This window comes from Vipera ursinii, assembly GCF_947247035.1.
Source record: "Vipera ursinii genome assembly, chromosome: Z".
Classification (NCBI taxonomy): domain Eukaryota; kingdom Metazoa; phylum Chordata; class Lepidosauria; order Squamata; family Viperidae; genus Vipera; species Vipera ursinii.
Window position 1 is genome coordinate 92,935,468 of NC_139517.1, and position 20,596 is coordinate 92,956,063.

Below are 20,596 nucleotides of genomic sequence, written 5' to 3' on the forward strand. Positions count from 1 at the left end.
AACAGATCATGCCAAACCTATCTTATTTCATTCTTTGATAAAGATCAGTGAAATACTGTGGACATAGTATATTTAGATTTCAGTAAGGCATTTGGCAAAGTACACCACAATCTGCTGCTTAGTAATCTAGAAAAAGGTAGGATAGACAACATTACCACCAGATGGATCTGTAGTTGGTTGACAAACCATGCTCAGCGAGTAGTCCTCACTGATACTACATCCACATGGTGAGAAGTAAGCAGTGGGGTACCACAAGGCTCCATCTTAGGCCCAGTACTCTTCAATATCTTCATCAATGGCGAAATTATCAAATTTACAGATGACACTAAACTGGCAGGAATAGCCAACCCCCCAGAAGACAAGCTCAGGATCCAAAAGGATCTTGACAAACTTGAACAATGGACTCTATCCAACAAAATGAAATTTAATGTGGAAAAAAGCAAAGTTATACATTTAGGCAGGAAAGATCAAGGGTATAAGTACAGATTAGGCGAGACCTTGCTCAAAAACAGTAACTGTGAGAGAGACCTTGGAGTCCTAGTGGATGATCACTTGACTATGAGCCAGCAGTGTTTAGCAGCTAGCCAAAAAAGCTAATACAATCCTGGGTTCTATAAACAGAGGCATAGTATCAAGATCATGCGAAGTATTAGTACCACTTTATAAAACCCTAGTGAGACCACACCTGGAATACTGCAACCAATTTTGGTCACCATATTACAAAAAAGATGTTGAGATCTTGGAAAAAGTTCAGAGAAGAGCAACTAAGATGATTGCAGGCCTGGAGACTAAAACATATGAAGAATGGCTGAAGGCTTGGGTTTGGCTAGTCTAAAGAAAAGAAGAAATAGGGGTGACATGATAGCAGTATTCCAGTATTTGAGGGTGCCACAAGGAAGAGAGGATCAAATTATTCTCCAAAGCACCAGAGGGCAAGACAAGAAACAATGGTTGGAAACTGATCAAAGAGAGAAGCAACCTGGAATTAAGAAGAAAGTTCCTAACAGTGAAGACAATTAACATTCAGAAATCGAGGGCACTTCATCACTGGATGTTTTTAAGAAGAGACTGGACAGTCATTTGTCTGAGATGGTATGGACTAGAAGACCTCCAAGGTTCCTTCCCGATTCTATTCTATTCTATTCTATTCTATTCTATTCTATTCTATTCTATTCTATTCTATTCTATTCTATTCTATTCTATTCTATTCTATTCTATTCTATTCTATTCTATTCTATTCTACTCTTCTTAGAGTTAGTAAAATACATCAAAATCTGTGAATGTGGCCCCTAATTGCCATTTCCTGCAAAATGAAATGAACTTTTTGACAGTTTCTTTCTGACAGATAACTGGAAGGTTAGCATGGTATTATGGTAAGTGTGGAGAACAATAGACAAAACCTACCTGCTTTATAAGCCCCTTTATGTATTAGGCATAGGGACTTATAAAGCTAGTAAACAAACTAAGTAGGTGGAGAATATTTGTTGTGGTTGAAAATGCCATCTGAAGGCTTGAAATTATTGTTTGGATAAGATGATTCCACCAAGAAGAGGTCTTAGTCACAGAGCAATATAAATGCTGCATTGGAAGATGCTGCTAACCTATGGTTGGGATAGTAGGAGAAATTCAGAGAAATACAAGTAGAATAAGTGGTTAAATGTAAAATTTGCTTCAGTATACAACTTCTGGATCCTAATCTAGGGCTTAAGCCATCATTGTTATCATTATTATCATTATTATGGCCCTTGATTCTAGCAATGATTAGCCAGTAGAATGGACCAAAGATGATTGAAATTTCTAGAAATTAGCTGCCAATCAGCTAACAACTACTTTTAGTTTCTGCTTAGTAAAAAGGGAGACTTCTTCTGAGAAAGTTCATATAATGTAACAGCACACACATGCATGCACACACACCACTCCTCTATGAGGTTTATTGGATCCCTATCTATTACAACAGTTTTGTTGAAAAGGTGAGGTAAGAAGTGGGGTTACAATGAACCTGAACCCCTCTGTGACCATACAAAGGTCATCTATTCTCCACCTTCGTGTTTTGGGCATCCTTGGCTAAAAGACTGCAAATAGGCTGTCCCCCAGTATATAAATGCATATGTGTTTCAGTCATTGAGATCAAAGTGAAGAACCTATGTAGAAGTCAATTTACTATATTAAAGATATGGAAGGATCTATATAAAAGTCAATTAAATTATTGTATGCAGATATGGAAGGAGCAGTATCTTCATACTGTAGTCACTTTCCAGATTATCATGCAAGGCACACTTGTGATCCACTTTTTGTGATTAGCAGGAAAGAGATGAGTTACTCCCTAATTTTAGTGCAGTGGTCAGGTTAAGATATTATAATAATAACAAAATGCTGTTTACCAAATGTATAGTTTTAGTGAGACTTTTACCTATGTAAGGTAACAAAAAACAGATCAATATGCAGAGAAACAATTCATTTGTGACCAAATTCATTACGAGGACATTTTCCACACAGTTCTCCAAATATGTTATGGACCAGCAGAATTTTACACTTCCTGCCAATGTTTCACTTACACCTGATGGTCAATCAGTAAAGCCAATTATCTCTTCATTCTATATCTTTATATCTATTTCTTTTCAAATCCTTGCATCTCAATCTTAAATAAAAGAGTCAATGCGAATCAAAGAGATTTGCTTCCATATGCCTTTCCTTAATATTCAACAAGTGGTAGCTGATCTAATCTGGATTGGGAACCTGAGCAATGTAAAACCTGTTTAGTATTAGGATTGAAGACTGCAGAAATAGGAATGTTGCAGGTTAGATTTGAAGGTCAAAAATTTCGCAGAAGACTGTAGTGACAAACTTTCTTTCATTTATTTATTAAAAAAAATATGAACTCCCACCCCGCAGCAACAATATTTCTTCTCTTTTGCCAGGAAACATGCACAGTTCTGGTTATGAAGCTACCCTGAATTCGTTGGTTGGTAGTAGTATTGCTATGAAAGATTTCCAAATGCGGTAATAATGAAGTAAATTGCTGGAAAATCACCAGAATCTGCAATAAAATATATTTGCACTGATGGATTTTCTCTGTCTGTTTTTCTGTGGGTCTATTCATTCCTTGGCTTTGAAAAAACTTATTAATCAGTTTATAGCAAAAAAAAGGGCAACGCTTTTCTAGCAATCTGTTTTGGGCAACAAATAAACATATTCTATTTTGTGGGTGGCCACCATATTAACACTGGTTTTTTTTAGAAAAAAAAAAGTAAAGTAAAAGAGGTCTCCAGATACTATATAATAAGAGATGTTTACTTTAAGCTAGTTCCACCATGGGTCATTTTTCTGATTGTCAAGGCTGCTGTATTCTAATGCTGGTGGATTCCAGCCTATTACTTCTATTTGGCACTTTGAAAAAGAAACAGGATCCAACCTGAATGCTGTGAGGTACTCCACATCTCCCATGGGGGGATCTAGGCCACCTGTCCAAGCAATATTTATATTATAACCTTCACCAGGGCCACTTCCAACCTAAGAGGAGGAGGGGGAAGGAGGGGGAAATGCCAGAGGGAAAATGGAGAGGAAAGGCAGAGAGTGAATCAAAATAAGAAAATGCACAAAAATGTCCTTTTGAAACCAACTTCAAACAGCATGTCAAATCAACCTGGCCCCACTTGACAAGGACTGTTCTGGGTTATACACTTGTTCCACTCTGTCCCCCACTCCCAGTGGACCATTTGGTAATCTAATGCAATTTAGAGCACCAATGTAGGATGAGAAAATTAGGGGTAATCATGCAATGCAATTACCTGAAAAGATACAAATAAAAAATGGGGTTGTAAAGAAATAAACCTAACCTCATTTGGGGCTCCGCTGCCAGGGAAGAAGTTGCCTTCATCATAGCGATGCAGAGAGACATACAGGATACTGGGGTCAGAATAAAAAGCCTGCTGTGTACCGTTGCCATGGTGAACATCCTAAAGGGAAAAGAAAACAGATGACAAATGCAATCATGTCCAAGCCAATGTGGTGAGAATTCTTTGCTTTCTCTTCTTCTCTTTCTCCTGTCTCTCAGTCTTGGTCTTTCTCCCTCCTTCCTTTATTCTTTCCTTCCCTTTTTTAACTCCCCTTTCCACCCGCCCTTCACCACTCCAAACTTCCTGAACTTTCAGGCAAATTACTCTTTAATACACTCATTTTTTAAACTGGCTTCTAAAAATCAGGAAACCACAGTGAGCATGCCCTTGAGACTCCAGATGAGCAGTCATTGAGAAATCCCAGTCCTTTTGTACAATTAGATATTATACACCGGCCCTTTGTACTCCTTGTCTCAGTGATGGAATCTAGCATCCTGTTTTATAGAGGAATTTTATGACTTATTAACTGCCAACAGTTCATAACCCCTCAGGCTTAATTAACTTGGTCTCATTGACTTTTTAAAAAAGGATAGGCAAAGCTTGAAAATACAAAGTAGTATTTTACAAAGGGATCTATGGACTATAGAATTCAAGCAGTCTTTGTTTTTTTGCAATTTTTGACAAACACTAAAATGTTCATGCATTCATTGATTTTCCAAATTCTACTACTGAGGTCAAAGGGTTTGCAACCAGCTGAGTAAATTGGTTTCCTTGAAACATTCAGTTCAGTTAGCAGTCCCTCAGCAGCAAGATCCACATCAAAAGGGAACCCAGATGCAGAAAAGACTTTATATTTCATTTCATAAAATCTTGACGTGCAGTTGATGTGTAAGAATATGATCTCATTAGTTTCAAGCAAACTGAGCTTCCAAAGGCCACAAATGCCATTCATTTTGTATAATATGAGCTGGCAGGAAACTTGATGAATGACTAAATTTGCTAATATTCTGACCAAGAATTATACCTAACCTTCTTTATGCTTTTCTGTACAGCCATTACATGAGTACTAAATATTTTCAGCAATAATTTCTTTAGCATTTTTAAATAGTAAGGCTTATCATGTTTCCTTAAACTAATTTTCATTGGAAAACTGTGTGACTCTCTTAAGGGAAGTGTACAAAAGAAATGCACAGAACATCCATAACTCTTTTTAAGCATAAAAGTTTTGGAAATGATGCCACCAGAAACTATTTGTTACCTGATTTGAAGGAAATCTGGGCAACAATATTGTCAATGACATATTAAGACTCTGCCACTTCCAACTTGAAGGACTCAGAGTAAATTTACCATGAAGTAGAGGACATAAAACTATTTGCACCAATATTAATATTGCAATTTGCATAAGCAGCTCTCCTCCTCAAAGCACCGAGACTATCATTATCTCCAAAATGTTTAGCATGATTCTTCTAGGGATCCTCTTCTGCGCCCTGCAAACATTGCATGCATAGCCCATCACCTTTCCACAAGTGCTGGCAGAAGTGTCATTGGTACATGCTCATTCAAGAATAGAGTATGTGCTGCTTCAAAATTTTGAGGAATGGTATTTTGTACAACCTTAGTAAATATTTATCACAACACTGAAGCAATAAAAAAATAAACAAAAAAAATCTGACAGCTGCATAATCCAAAAACAATTGTTCAGTAAGAATGGTGGAGATCAAGTTTGGACCATTCTTTTGATCAGAGCAGCTAATTGTCATGAATTTGTTTCACAGACTTGTTTTGTTCCTGCCATGTAATTTCTCACTACGCTAGAACAAAATGTACAGTTATACTTATTTTTTGTTGCTTTTACTAATTAATTGTATATCTTGCTTTTCTACAAAATTTACATTCCAGATGACTAAATTATAATGCAATGAAAGTGAAATTAAAACATTAAAATGTCATGCTCTTAAACACTCAATAGATTAAAACACTTCAAAGCAATAAATAAGGGCTCTCAGGAAATGGAAAGTTAGTTATAATTCAGTAAAATACCCCAAACCTATTATGAATGAACACATTTTTTGCTTGCTGATGGAGTTCTGAATGAAGTTAGCAACAAGGCTTTCTTTTGCATTCATTCCTTATTGGCCCATGATAATGGCACTCAGAAAAGACTTTCTCAGAAGAGTTTTAAAGTCAGTGTGGCTCACATGTAAGAAAAGAGAAAGTGGAATGAACACATCTTCTAAATATATGAGTTCCAAAACATACCAGTGAAATGAGTGGTGCAACATGGAGAGAAGCGCTCTTAGGCAACTATGTAATTAAATCAGTACAGAACTGTTTCTGAAATCTGCCAAAATCAAATTAAACTTTTCTATAAAACTCGAATAAACACCTGTAAGGCTATATGCCATTTTATCAAACTCATATCTTCATTCCTGCCTAAATGTGTATGTAGGTGTCTGTCTGTATAAATAAATATAAATAAAGAGATATATAGGGATTTCTCCATTCATCTACTATCCATCCATCCATCCATCCATCCAAAGACCTATATTCATTCACTTTGAGATACTATAATTCCATTTATAGATGAAGAAAATCATGAACAGGGTTATGTTTCTGTTAAGAAGCTTCACTGAGGTCTATTGCATTCCTGCAATACTATTGCCCTATCATCAACTGTATGGTTTATATGATATTTTTTCTGGATTGCTTTAAATGGTAAAGTGATCTTGATTTAGAATAAATTTATGATTAGGACTGGTAGTTTAATATACTAGATTGTTGTACACAATAACATTTGAGAGAAAACTAACTTAAAGATTAAGGAAAAGAATCTCAAAAGTTTAAACTATAATAATTATTATTTACAAATAGCATTTTAGAAGGTTTTTATTCCTGCTTCTGCATTTGCACAATATACTCAGTATGATTAAATACTAATGATTAAGGAGTTCACTAGGGAATATACCACAAATGACACAATATTTCTTTATTTTAGTTATGATTCTGGCACTTATTAGGGGGTGGGTGGTAACTTGCATTTTCAGATATATATGTATATGTGTCTGTCTCTTTGTGTATGAGGACCCAGATTGTTGGGGGCAATTAAGCTGACTTTGTAATAATGCCGCTTGGGGTGTGTGTGAAAGCCCTAATAAGCAGGCATATACATAGAATGAAGGCTACTGCTAAGCTTGTAAGCCGCCCTGAGTCTTCGGAGAAGAGCGGGACATAAATGGAATTAAAATAAAAATAAAAATAAATAAAAATACATACAAAAATATGGGGAGATGGTTGTTTCTTGTAAGACTAATAGTTGCTGAAACTTAAACTATTATTATTTTATAATAAGAAAAGAAATCAAATTAATTTATTAGATTTTATTCCACTTTTGTTACATTACAAGTAACTAAAGGCTGTAAACATATCTAATACTTTTTCCTCTTCCTATTTCCTCACAACTACAACACTGATAGAGAGTGACTGGCCCAAAGACACCTGGCTGGCTTTCATGCCTAAAGCAGGATTACAGTTCAGTCTCCTGCTTTCTAAGCCAGTACCTCAACCATTACTGATACTCATAGTTACTGATCTCAGGTAACAGCTTTTCAACTAAATATTGATTGTTTCTAGATTTGAGTAATATAAACTAAGCCACAGTCTATAATGGCAGCAAAACCATATCCATTTTTTCAAAGCTGATAGTCTGGAACCTTAATCAGTTTATAGAACAAGAACATTTTTCTTTTACATATGACTGTTTAGATTTTACAAGGCCACACGCCAAGGAGAAAAAAGAAAGAATAAGTGACCTAGAATTCTTTAGTCTTTCTCTTGATATAATTAAATAACTTCTATTCTAGTGGGGATATGGGTCTTCCAAATAATGAAATATGAATATGCTATCATATGCTATTTTTCTACTTATAACCCAAGCCAATATTTAAGTTCAGAAATTAATAGGGAATAGTGGAGCTACTCAATAATCCTGTGGGATGTTTCAAAAAAGTATAATGCTGTTATAGATAAATTTATATTAATACTAATGTTTGATTCCCCTTCATGGATTACTGCCTTGTCGTGGCGAAGGGGCTTGCGTAATTCAATGAAGCTATGAGCTATGCCGAGCAGGGCCACCCAAGACGGACAGGTCATAGCAGAGAGTTCTGACAAAACGTGATCCACTGGAGAAGGAAATGGCAACCCACTCCAGTATCTTTGCCATGAAAACCCTATGGACAGTACCAAAAGGCAAAACAATATGACGCTGGAAGATGAGCCCCTCAGGTCGGAAGGCGTCCAATATGCTACTGGGGAAGAGCAGAGGGCTAGTACTAGTAGCGCCAGAAAGAATGAAGTGACTGGGCCAAAGCCGAAAGGACGCTCAGCTGTGGATGTGTCTGGTGGTGAAAGGAAAGTCCGATGCTGTAAAGATTTTTTCTCCATAGGAACCTGGAATGTAAGATCCATGAATCAAGGAAAGTTGGACGTGGTCAAACAAGAGATTACAAGACTGAACATCGACATCTTAGGTATCAGCGAACTAAAATGGACAGGAATGGGTGAATTTAATTCAGATGACCATCAGGTATACTACTGCGGGCAAGAATCCCTCAGAAGAAATGGAGTAGCCTTCATAGTCAATAAAAGAGTAGGAAAAGCAATACTGGGATACAATCCTCAAAATGACAGAATGATCTCAGTTCGAATCCAAGGCAAACCATTCAATATCACAGTAGTCCAAGTCTATGCCCCAACCACCAGTGCTGAAGAGGAAGAAATTGACCGGTTCTATGAAGCCCTACAGCACCTTATAGAACTAACACCCAAAAATGATGTCCTTATCATCATGGGGGATTGGAATGCTAAAGTAGGAAGCCAAAAGATAACTGGAATAACAGGCAAGTTTGGCCTTGGAGTACAAAATGAAGCAGGGCACAGGCTGATAGAATTTTGTCAAGAGAATACGATGGTCATAGCAAACACTCTTTTCCAACAACCCAAGAGACGGCTCTACACATGGACATCACCAGACGGTCAACACAGAAATCAGATTGACTATATGCTCTGCAGCCAAAGATGGAGAAGCTCTATACAGTCAGTAAAAACAAGACCAGGAGCTGACTGTGGCTCAGACCATGAGCTTCTCCTTGCAAAGTTTAGGCTTAAACTGAAGAAAGTAGGGAAAAGTACTAGGCCACTCAGGTATGAATTGAATCATATCCCTGTTGAATATACAGTAGAGGTGACAAATAGATTTAAGGAATTAGATCTGATAGACAGAGTGCCTGAAGAACTATGGACAGAGGTTCGCGACATTGTACAACAGGTAGCAACCAAAACCATCCCAAAGAAAAAGAAATGCAAGAAAGCAAAATGGCTGTCTGAGGAAGCTTTGCAAATAGCTGAGGAAAGGAGGGAAGCGAAAGGCAAGGGAGAAAAACATAGATATGCCCAATTGAATGCAGAATTCCAGAGAATAGCTAGAAGAGATAAGAATGCCTTCTTAATTGAACAGTGGAAAGAAATAGAAGAAAACAATAGAATAGGGAGGACCAGAGATCTTTTCAAGAAAATTGGAGAGATGAAGGGAACGTTTAATGCAAAAATGGGCATGATAAGGGACCAAAATGGCAGGGACCTAACAGAGGCAGAAGAGATTAAGAAGAGGTGGCAAAATTACACAGAAGAACTATACAAGAATGAGCTTAACGTCCCAGATAATCACAATGAGGTGGTCACTGACCTCGAGCCAGACATCCTAGAATGTGAAGTGAAGTGGGCCTTAGAAAAGCTGAGCAACAACAAAGCTAGTGGAGGTGACAGTATTCCAGCTGAGCTATTCAAAATCTTAAAAGACAATGCAGTAAAAGTGCTACACTCAATTTGCCAGCAAATTTGGAAAACTCAACAGTGGCCACAGTATTGGAAAAGATCAGTTTACATTCCAATTCCAAAGAAAGGCAGTGCCAAAGAATGTTCAAACTATCGCACCATTGCACTCATTTCTCATGCTAGTAAAGTCATGCTTAAAATCCTACAAGCTAGACTTCAGCAGTATGTGGATCGAGAACTACCAGAAGTACAGGCAGGATTTCGAAGAGGCAGAGGAACTAGAGATCAAATTGCCAACATACGCTGGATCATGGAGAAAGCTAGGGAATTCCAGAAAAACATCTACTTCTGCTTCATTGACTATGCTAAAGCCTTTGATTGTGTGGATCATAACAAACTGTGGCAAGTTCTTAAAGAGATGGGAGTACCAGACCATCTTATTTGTCTCTTGAGAAACCTATATGCGGGTCAAGAAGCAACAGTGAGAACTGGACATGGAACCACTGATTGGTTCAAAATTGGGAAAGGAGTCCGGCAAGGCTGTATACTGTCGCCCTGCCTATTTAACTTATATGCAGAGCACATCATGAGAAAGGCAGGGCTAGATGAATCAAAAGTTGGAATTAAGATTGCCGGAAGAAATATCAACAACCTAAGATACGCAGATGATACCACTCTAATGGCAGAAAGTGAAGAAGAACTAAAGAGCCTCTTGTTGCGGGTGAAGAAGGAGAGTGCAAAACTTGGGTTGAAACTTAACATTAAGAAAACCAAGATCATGGCATCTGGCCCTCTCAATTCCTGGCAAATAGATGGGGAAGAAATGGAGGTAGTGACAGATTTTATTTTCCTGGGCTCCAAGATCACTGCAGATGGGGACTGTAGCCAAGAAATTAAAAGACGCTTGCTCCTGGGGAGGAAAGCCATGGCAAATCTAGACAGCACACTAAAAAGCAGAGACATCACCCTGTCAACAAAAGTGCGTATAGTCAAGGCTATGGTCTTCCCAGTTGCAATGTATGGCAGTGAAAGTTGGACCATAAGAAAGGCTGAGCGCCAAAGAATTGAGGCCTTTGAACTATGGTGCTGGAGAAGACTCCTGCGAGTCCCTTGGACTGCAAAGCGATCAAACCGGTCAGTCCTAGAGGAGATCAATCCCGACTGCTCTTTAGAAGGCCAGATCCTGAAGCTAAAACTCAAATACTTTGGCCACCTAATGAGAAGGAAAGACTCACTGGAGAAAAGCCTAATGCTGGGAAAGATCGAGGGCAATAGAAGAAGGGGACGACAGAGAATGAGGTGGCTGGATGGAGTCACTGAAGCAGTAGGCGTGAGCTTAAATGGACTCCAGAAGATGGTAGAGGACAGGATGGCCTGGAGGAACATTGTCCATAGGGTCGCGATGGGTCGGACACGACTTCGCAGCTAACAACAACAACAACAATGTTTGATTGTGTGATTTCTAGGAAAACAAATGTGAAAGTAAAAGAGTAAAATACATTTTAATTGTAAAATTTATTAAGATGTAATTAGCTAATTCAGGGATTTTAATCCTCAGAAACTGCAACCATTAATGCTGCATGTGATCAGTAAGACATCATCATTATGGTTTATTGTTTTAAGATTTTCAAATGTAAGAAAGACAAATGGAGTCTGACTATGTCATTGGTGTGATTTTGTGGACCACCTAATCTTTAAAATCTGAGTTCTTTCAACTTCTAATCAAAATGAGCCATCAAAGATTTATGACAAAGGCAGAAATCACTCCAAATAATTAAATAAGAGTCCTGAACAAAAGACCATCTTGCAGAATATTATTTAGTTATGTATCACATTTTTGAACCACCCATCTCCCTCACAGTGAGATGAATTTAGATACAAATGTACTTTCTGAATGCTAGTTGAAAGATACTAATGGAGCTTTCCTGGGACCTGCTAATAGTAAAAATACTCACAAATGTTACAGTATTTGATTTCATAAGAACATCTTCTGCTTCAGTTAATATACATATTCTTCATTCAATTTGTTCTTTTATTAATTTAAAAATCACTACTACTCATCTAACCAATATAGGGGGTGACATGTAATATAGTCTTTGCAACTTGCATTATTTCAGATAAACCAGACTGCATAAGCCATAGCCATAGCCAACATAGTGGACATATAGTTTGGGGAAAGTGGTTTAGCTTATGAGTTACAAATTTCTATTGTTTGACATAGGAATTTTTGGAATGTTTGGAATGTTTCTTCAGTTTCATCCAATGAAAGAATTGTGATTTTCCTGCTCTTTCTATTATTTTGGTGGCTCAGAAACAACCAATTTCTTCATGGTATTATATCAAATCATTGGATCTTGATTTATAATTACATTCAGATTACTTCATATATGATGTATTATAAACTCCACCCTATTTGCATCTATATTTCCATTAAATGCAGAAGAATAATGACATATCTGAGGTATAGGCAATGTTGCTGAAAATTATACTGTTTTCAGGAAACTTGTCAACAATTAGTCTATTAAGGGTTTGTTGGAATTTGCTATACTCTACTGTTACAAGGTATTATCAAGAGGATATGAAACTAATTCTAAAAATTAGTTTGTTTCTTTACTAAGGTTTCCTATTGTGATCTACTATTATCATAAGACATTGTATTGGATTCCAGTCTTCATATTTTTATATGGAAGTATTTAATGCAGAGACCCTCTTAGCATCAGAGATCAATAGTGGTTCAAGAAGTCCCTCAGTGTAATTTCATGCTTTGTGTGCAGATAGTAAATTATGTCCAAGGTTAGCATTCTCTAAATGCTATCCCAGTGTGAAAGGATTAATAGATCTTCCCATAGTGGATGACACTGCCATATAGGTCATGTCTACTAGGATAAGAGAGTATTGTTCCTGTAGATTTCACTTTGTGTTGATAAACTGTACTAATTGATTGTGGAATGATGACACTAAATTGGATTATATACTGCTCAAAAAAATAAAGGGAACACTTAAACAACACAATGTACTGTATTTAATAGTAGGATGTCTTATCTTGTGTTCCCTTTATTTTTTTGAGCAGTATATTTTAATTAGAGCTATATTCTGAACATGCAATTATGTAGAGATTTATTGCATTCTTGTACAGACTAATAAAGCTGTCATTTTTTTGCTTTTCTTTTTCCTAGATTTAAATTTGGTTCAAGCCATATATTTACCATGATGATTATTTTTTTTTAAAAACTTAATTTTTAATGCATCATTTTGTTAATTAAAAATGTTGCATATTGTTTCATTACTACAACTTTGCATATCATTTTCATGCATGCATTATGTGTACATTTTATTTATTTTTTAATTTGAAAACTACATCTAGATTTCACTTCACATATTGATTTATAAAATTAAATAAATTCATATCAAAAAGTAAGACAGTTTTTTCACATTTCTAATATTGGCTTTATACTGATACACCCATTCTGTTCAGGAACATTAAGGTAGCTGATACAGAAAAGAAAGTTTTGCAAATCCAGTGTGTCATTTCAGAATTCTGCTAAACATAATGAGTTATAGCCATAATAGGGATCTAACTATTACAGACAGATTTACCATGGCTGTCTCTGCCACTGTACCTGCCATGTGGAATAGTACTCTTCTGGAAATGTGGTGGGCCCCAACCCTGCTGGTCCATAATTTGGAAATGGCTTGGATGATCTCATAGGCATTTAGGCCAGGGTTTGAGTGATCTCTGTTGGTTGGTTGGTTGTTAGTAATTATCTTAATGATTACAATGGAACACTTTTTTCATTTTAATCACAGGCACACAGCATATTATGGTTCCTTCTGTATATTATTTAAATTGAGTTTTCTTTTAGTTTTAATTTTGTTTGTAATCTACCTTGTAATCTATCCTTGATAAGAAGGATAACTATATAAAATATTTGTTTAAATAAGTAAATGACAGGAAATATATTCCCCAATTCAAGAAAGCCTACCTACAAGATTTTTAAAAATCATAGCTAAAGACTGAAGATAAGACCTGAGGTTTTCAATAAATTTGATCGTATTCCAAAGCTGAAAAATATTGATAATAATTGAACCAGATCATATGAAGTTCTACCTTAATTTGGCTTTTTTAACACTCAAAATTGATGTGTCATTTCTTTGTAACCTGGTACCTTCCAGACTTATTGGATTACAATATCCACAGTAGCAAATTGACCACTGGATTATCCTCTAGTAATAATTGATTACTCGATTACCAATTCCAGTAGCCCATAGCTGCTAATAACAAGTTGTAGCCCAATTAGTCTAGAAACACTAAGATGAAGAAGGCTATAATATAAGAATGCCTTAGTTCCTTCTGGTATTTATTTTTCAAAGTTTAATCTTACTTTCAATCTTTAAAAAATAGGAAAAAATTTAAATGACGTGAAGAACCTATGGCTTCCCAGCTGTTGTTGGATCGTAATTTGAGTCATCCATGACCATTGGCCTTACTGGCTGTGCCTTAAAGAATTAACATCCAAGAAGATATGAAGGGCCAAGGATTTCCCATCCCAAAAGATCAAAAGGGGAAAATAAAGTGAGGTAATCTATGCTATTTATTTCCTGTGCTCATAATCACAAACTGTGAAAGAATTTTCAAGACTAACTCAAATATTTCATACATGCTGGCATATGAAATAAAAATAAAATAATTCTGAAAAAAAGTAATGCAGCATATCTCCCAACCATTGTATCATTTAGAAGTGGGCAATGTATATCTATAGTTATATAATTATAGCTTTCTAAAATCAACATCAGCATTACCTATTGGGTTGTTCTTTATTTTGCATCATTTTGAGACTGAAAGCACATTCAGAATATTTCATTGGAGACAATACAAAGAACAATGGAATTGTCTAATTAAAAATAAAGCAGGAATTCAAATCTAAATTTGAGTTAATCCTTGATTGAATGAATTAACAAGGAACAAGGGGATGGATATCCATTAAAGCCTAATATTCAATAAATGGTAATTTTTCAGCAGAAAAGCAGAACTGTCAAGAGAAACCTTTCTCTACTACTAGTAGTGAATATGGTTTTGAAATAAAATCATCTGAACTAAATCCATTATTGTCTAAAATTCAGGCAAATCTCATTCAGCAGATAGGGCTTTTAAATCTGAAGTTCATTAAACCAAAATCCTTGAAATTGAGAACTTATTGTATAACAAAAGAATGCTATTACTGCATATTGACTTTGCGTTTTCTTTTCCTAGTGCCAGCTGAAATTGGAAGATCGGATTCACATTGATTCTTCAATCAATAATGGAATGGCACATTATTAATACTCCACGTATTATGCAGATCATATGGAAGTTGAAGCCAAGAAATTATGATTATATACTTCATAGTAGTAGGAATATATGTTTGCATTCATAGCTCTTTGGTTTGATAACAATAGAATTTGGAATCATTTGTATACAATACCAAGTTTTTGTGGTTCCACTGGATTGCATTCCCACAATATATTGACATTTATACCAGAATATTTATTCCATGAGTGAAAGTGAACTATATATCTTGAGCAGCCTACAATCCCTGAAGCCTATAGCTATAGTAATCTGTCTGGAGAGTTGCTTATTTCAACTGATACTAGTAGATATTGGCTAGCTACAAGTCTATCTACTTACTGAACTGCTATTCAACTCTTCATGAAATAAAAAGCAGAAATAAAAGCTGTGGACTGGGTTTGTTAATGTTCGTATCACATTCTGTGTTAACACATAACACCTTCCGAATTTTGTGGCCCCAAGCTGTTTTAATAGTTTACTATTAAAGATCTAACAGCATCTGCAATAAAGAGATAAAGCAGTTGTCTGTCAGGGTTCTCTCAAGTCATCTTTCCCCAAATTTGAAAAGTGCCTCACATAGCAAGCAAGAAAGATGGCATGCCCCATTACTTTTCCACTCACCCATCTCCCATAGGTGAGAGTGAGGTAATTACTATGTGGAATTAGAAGTGTAGTTCCTTTTAATTCATTTTACACACCTTTATTTCTAAAGCAATGATGATTTATCTGATTCCAGAAGTAACATTTTATTAATCATCAAACTAATAAGATTTGAACCCATTCTCTCCTGTATGATTCTTTCCTACTTAGTCTTTTGCTAATGCCCTCTAATTTTCTTGTTGCAGTTTCTGTTTTTCCTTGTACTTACACACAGTGCTTATTGTACTGTACAACATGAAGAATAATACCAAGTTTCCACAGTGGGATTTTAATCTTTTTACTTGTACTATCCATGCACATATTTATTTTGTTGGTCAACAAAACTGGTTCAAAAATTGAATTCCTGCATTTGATCACTAAGCAAAAGAGTGATAGTATTCAAGCGGTCTATTTTGTAAGGGTAATAGATCCAAGAATATGTCAAATGGAAGTTAACTCCTAGCAGTGTCAGTGCTTTCTTGATTCATGATCTGCATGAAGAATTCTGTGATTTCTTTATTACAATTTTGTTGTGTGCTACGGGCAGCAAACAGTGCTACTTGGCTGTATGACCACATGAGCTTGTTCACTAGTTTTTCTGTTCTGAATGTGTTTGCCTATTGTATGTTGATGGCAAAGAATTTCAAGGTAGATGAATTATTGATAGTTATTGCTATGAACATACTGTATGTGTTGATTATGCTGCATTGAGTTTGGTTTTTACATTTATTCTCATAGTGCTATGTCTACTACAGAATATATACAGGAATATATTATATAAAGAGCCAGTTTATATAATATATTAAATAATATAGCCATGTTGTCTGGTGGTTAAGACAACAGGCAAGAAAATGGAAGACCATGAGTTCAAGCCCCATCTTAGCCATGAAGCCAGCTGGGTGACTTTGGGCCAGTCACTCTTTCTTAGGCCAACCCAAACTCACTGGGTTGTTGTTGTATGGAAAATAGGAGAAGTAAGGTGTGTTGGATATGTTCACCACCTTGAGCTATTAAAAATAATAAATGTGAAATATATTTCAATAAATCAATATTAATTCATTAGCTGTGACACAGGGGCTGCCAGTAAAGGTGCTGTCAGTTATTTAATATTTTTGCTTTGCTTATGAAGTTTAATACAGTATGTTTAATTACAGGTGTCCCTTAATATTTATGATCCTATTATTTGTTGTTTCAAGTATCTGCCATGGAAAGACCTGGTTATGCACATAAACCTTTTGCACAATAAGTTTTGGCCTTATTTTACAGCCAGGATTTCAAGCGACTAGACTGGATTTTTAACAATTAAGTTGTCTACATAACAATTATGTTGTCTTCAGTTCTTCTAGTTGCTTGATTCTGGTGGATCTGACTGACTTCACAAGGCTTTCTCCAAGAGCTGGCCTTATTCTTTTTAGCATCAATTCACTCAGCTGCTGGAGCCACTCTTCGCAGACCATCTGGTGCATGCTGCTGCTCTCTTGTGCAAAGTTCTTTTATTTTGTTAGTGGACCTTAGTGTTCCCAGACCACTTTTGGCTCTTTCTGATGATTTTATGAACCTTGTGTTGAGTAGTTCTTTGAAGCCCCCCACCCCAAATACTGGTGCTTGAAACTGGCATTATTTCTGAGAGCAGGAAGAAGAAAATCTATGGGACAAAGGAAGGAAGTACTCATGGGAAGAAGATGACTATACTATCTAGAACCTAACTGATCAATTTCAATTCATTCAAGGTCTCATTATTTGCTGGTTTGTTACTCATGGTTGAAATGAAACTCCTGTACATAATTCAAATGCTGATGCTACAGCTTTAAAATTAAATGTTGGTCTGAGTTCTCTTGTATTGTCTTGAACTGTGCAAATTAATTAGGATTATTACATATTAAGTCCATGAGTTTATAGTAATAATTATTTGTGAGTTGTGATAGCAGTAAGATTTAAGTTTTACAACCTCATAGTTTTCATATACTGTATGTAAATTTTTATTACCTGCAGAAATTAATTATATGTAACAGGTTAGAGTTGGTTGCCAAGATTTATTTCCTGCCTATGCTTTTCTAGTCTTATTGCATTGCTTCTCCTGAAGGGCAGGCAAAACAATAATGGTGTATATAAATCAATCTCGATTTTCTGTTAGACTGTGGATAAAGTTGGTACTTAAGTAGAAGGCAGAATTCAATTCATTATTCATGAACAGAGTATATAAACAAGAAGCCATATGACAACTGCATTTCACTTAACTATTTGTTTGGAACTTGACTATTTATTAAAAGATAAAACTAATTCCCAATGATTGCCTTTTTAAAACATAAATGCCATTCAATAGTATATTTATACCTGAAAGCTGTCATTGTATTGGTATACATGATTTGGTAATTTTTAGGGAAGATTAGTATTCTGTTTCAAGTATATGACTGTTGCAAAACATGCCAACTTATTGTCAGTTTAAGGAAGAAAATCAAAATTGCTACAAATCAAAAAACATGCAATTAAATTAAATTATTTCAAATTTATATCCTGCATGAAAAAGTAAATTGGTACTTGTTGGATCATTTCAGTAGTGAAAGAATCAGTTCATTTAAGAACCATAAATGTCATCCTGATCTACTCATTTTCTCTTTAAAATTGCAGCTAACACTGTTAGAGTGTAACATACATGTTTATGGTTTCAGTCCTGCAATCCTGAATTTAATGGGTTCTCAAATTCAAAGGAAAAATGCATACCTTCATTGCTTCTAAGTAGTAAAAGCAGAAAAGACTAATGTATAGAAGAAAATGCAACATTTTTGTCCTTCCTCCCTTCATCTCTTCCCCCCATTGCACTAAAATGATGATGCTCGTCAAGAATACATACCAGATCTACAATCAATATCTTGCCTATATTTAGCTTGTCTCGCAAGTATTTGGCTGTAATTGCAACCGAATTAAAAAAGCAGAACCCCCTGTGGAATAGAGAAGAACAGAAATTTTATAAAGCACATTGGTCAGGAAACATCTATAAATAATGTTTAGGAGTGTGTGTGTGTGTGTGTGTGTGTCTGTGTGTGTGTGTGTGTGTGTGTGTGTGTATGTAAGTTATAAAAAAGCTATATGATCTCTGAGATCATAAATCTCCTTCTGGGATACCTCGAAAACCTTTTCAGTCATCTGCTAACAATTAGAGGTCCTCTGAGACACCCACAGTACAGGTGATTGCCAGTAACCCTAGCACTCCAAGATGGGCAATATTCCCTGGTACTTACATGGCTGTTGATTCTTCAGCATGATGGCCTGGGGGCCTCACAATAGCAAAACCATTCTGTAAGAACAAGATAGGTTTTCAATTACCAGATTTTGAAAGAATAAGGCAGTAAGATAGGGGTGGCTGCAGAAAAATTCTCCTGTGTTTCTATTGAGCAAAAATCAGCAAGCAAATTGCTTTTGTTCTTTATACTCTACTAAGACTTCTAAGCATCTTTTCCTGTCTTTGTTAGCCTTTCATAGAATATACTGAAGCAATATCTTCACTTTCCAATGTTAATCTTTCATATAAGATGAAGTGAAAACATGTGGTATTTCAAATGCCATTGAACCATCATTCTATCATCTTTTTGGCATTTCAGGAAATAAATATCACATGTTTGCTGGAGAAAATAGACGTGTCACATCAGGTCATGCTGAAATTAATGTAATACTCTCAAGATAATGTGATGGCCATTCTATTTCACTGATGTTACAGAACAAATTAGCTGCCAGTTCCATTCCTTTTGCATACGGGATGAGTGAGACTGCTGTCCTCTTTTTTCTTTCCAGATAGTAAAGTAATCTGTTATCCTGCTCCTACCTATAGACCATGATGGCTGGGAATGAAGCAATCTATATCTTGAGAGATATACATTCTTCACCCTTGGATGGCAGTATATATAGATAGGCACTGATACCAAAGTAACAAATACAAAAATCTTTCTAGTCCAACCTTGTTTTTAGTAGCAATCTAGTTAGATATCTTTCAAGTTTCATGCAAAAGGCATGACAATCATAAGGTCTGACACACAGGGCATGAAAGTAATGGCCTGCTGTTTGTTTGCCAGACTGTCATTGAATATGGGTCTTCTCTCTAGTTATTGTGACTTATACCTTTTGATATAATTATTATTTACTATCTGCAATCCCCAGTGCCAATGTGCAAGCAGAGTTTTGCAATTTTTTTCTAATAGCAGTGTCATGTACATTGCATATCTATTATTTTGGCAACATTGCTGAGAATAGAGATGCTTGAAATTTGACCTTAGATCTTTAATTTAAGCTCCTAGAAATCAACATTGCTATATTGCAAGACAAAGCAAATTTCTTCATTTTTGTTGACCTTCTATGTCAGTATTAAAATATTCCTATGGCAATTCCATGCATTTTTACTTCTTTGCAGATTAGAGCAGGGGTCCCCAACCCCAGATCCGTGGACCAATACCAGGCTGCAGCATGCCAGCAACCAGTCCACACAAGCAAGCAAACCCCCATCCATGAGATGCAGGCAGCACACAAAACCTTGCCCCCTCTGATCTGCAGAAAAAACTCTCTCCACAGAACTGTCCCTGGTGCCCAAAAGGTTGGGGACCTCTGGATTAGAGCACTTTATGTTTCTATTCCCATTAATTCTGTGTTCTTATTTTATGGTTTCCATGTTTAATAATGCCAGAATACAAGAATATTTATTTCAAGTGTAAACACAAGGGAGCAAATCATAGGAATAGTATTTGTATGCATGTGCATGTGTGCTTGCCAGAGTTCCATAGTAAGGCACTAAGTAAGACTATAAAAAACAACTATTATGTAAAATACAATACTTAGCTACACAACACAGGGAAAGGGTCACAAGAGAGCCTCAGACTGCAATCCTATATATTTCCTAGGACCTGTTTTTGAGTAAACATGAATGATTTGTAATGATCATGTGGAGTTTTTATCTATGTGCAGGTTGTTGTGCTCT

General features: G+C 36.0%; 1 protein-coding gene across 1 annotated transcript in view; it reads right to left on the bottom strand.

Annotated features, from left to right (window-relative positions):
- The window catches only part of LOC310650197 (histone deacetylase 9-like), a gene marked incomplete at both ends in the record, with an annotated part of 188,845 nt that overhangs the window by 95,703 nt on the left and 72,546 nt on the right, over nucleotides 1–20,596 (bottom strand). The window contains 4 exons of the mRNA XM_083379028.1: nucleotides 3,413–3,510; nucleotides 3,837–3,956; nucleotides 18,485–18,572; nucleotides 18,873–18,928. Of these exons, the coding sequence (XP_083235154.1) occupies nucleotides 3,413–3,510; nucleotides 3,837–3,956; nucleotides 18,485–18,572; nucleotides 18,873–18,928 (362 nt within the window). The remainder of the gene's footprint in view (nucleotides 1–3,412; nucleotides 3,511–3,836; nucleotides 3,957–18,484; nucleotides 18,573–18,872; nucleotides 18,929–20,596) is intronic.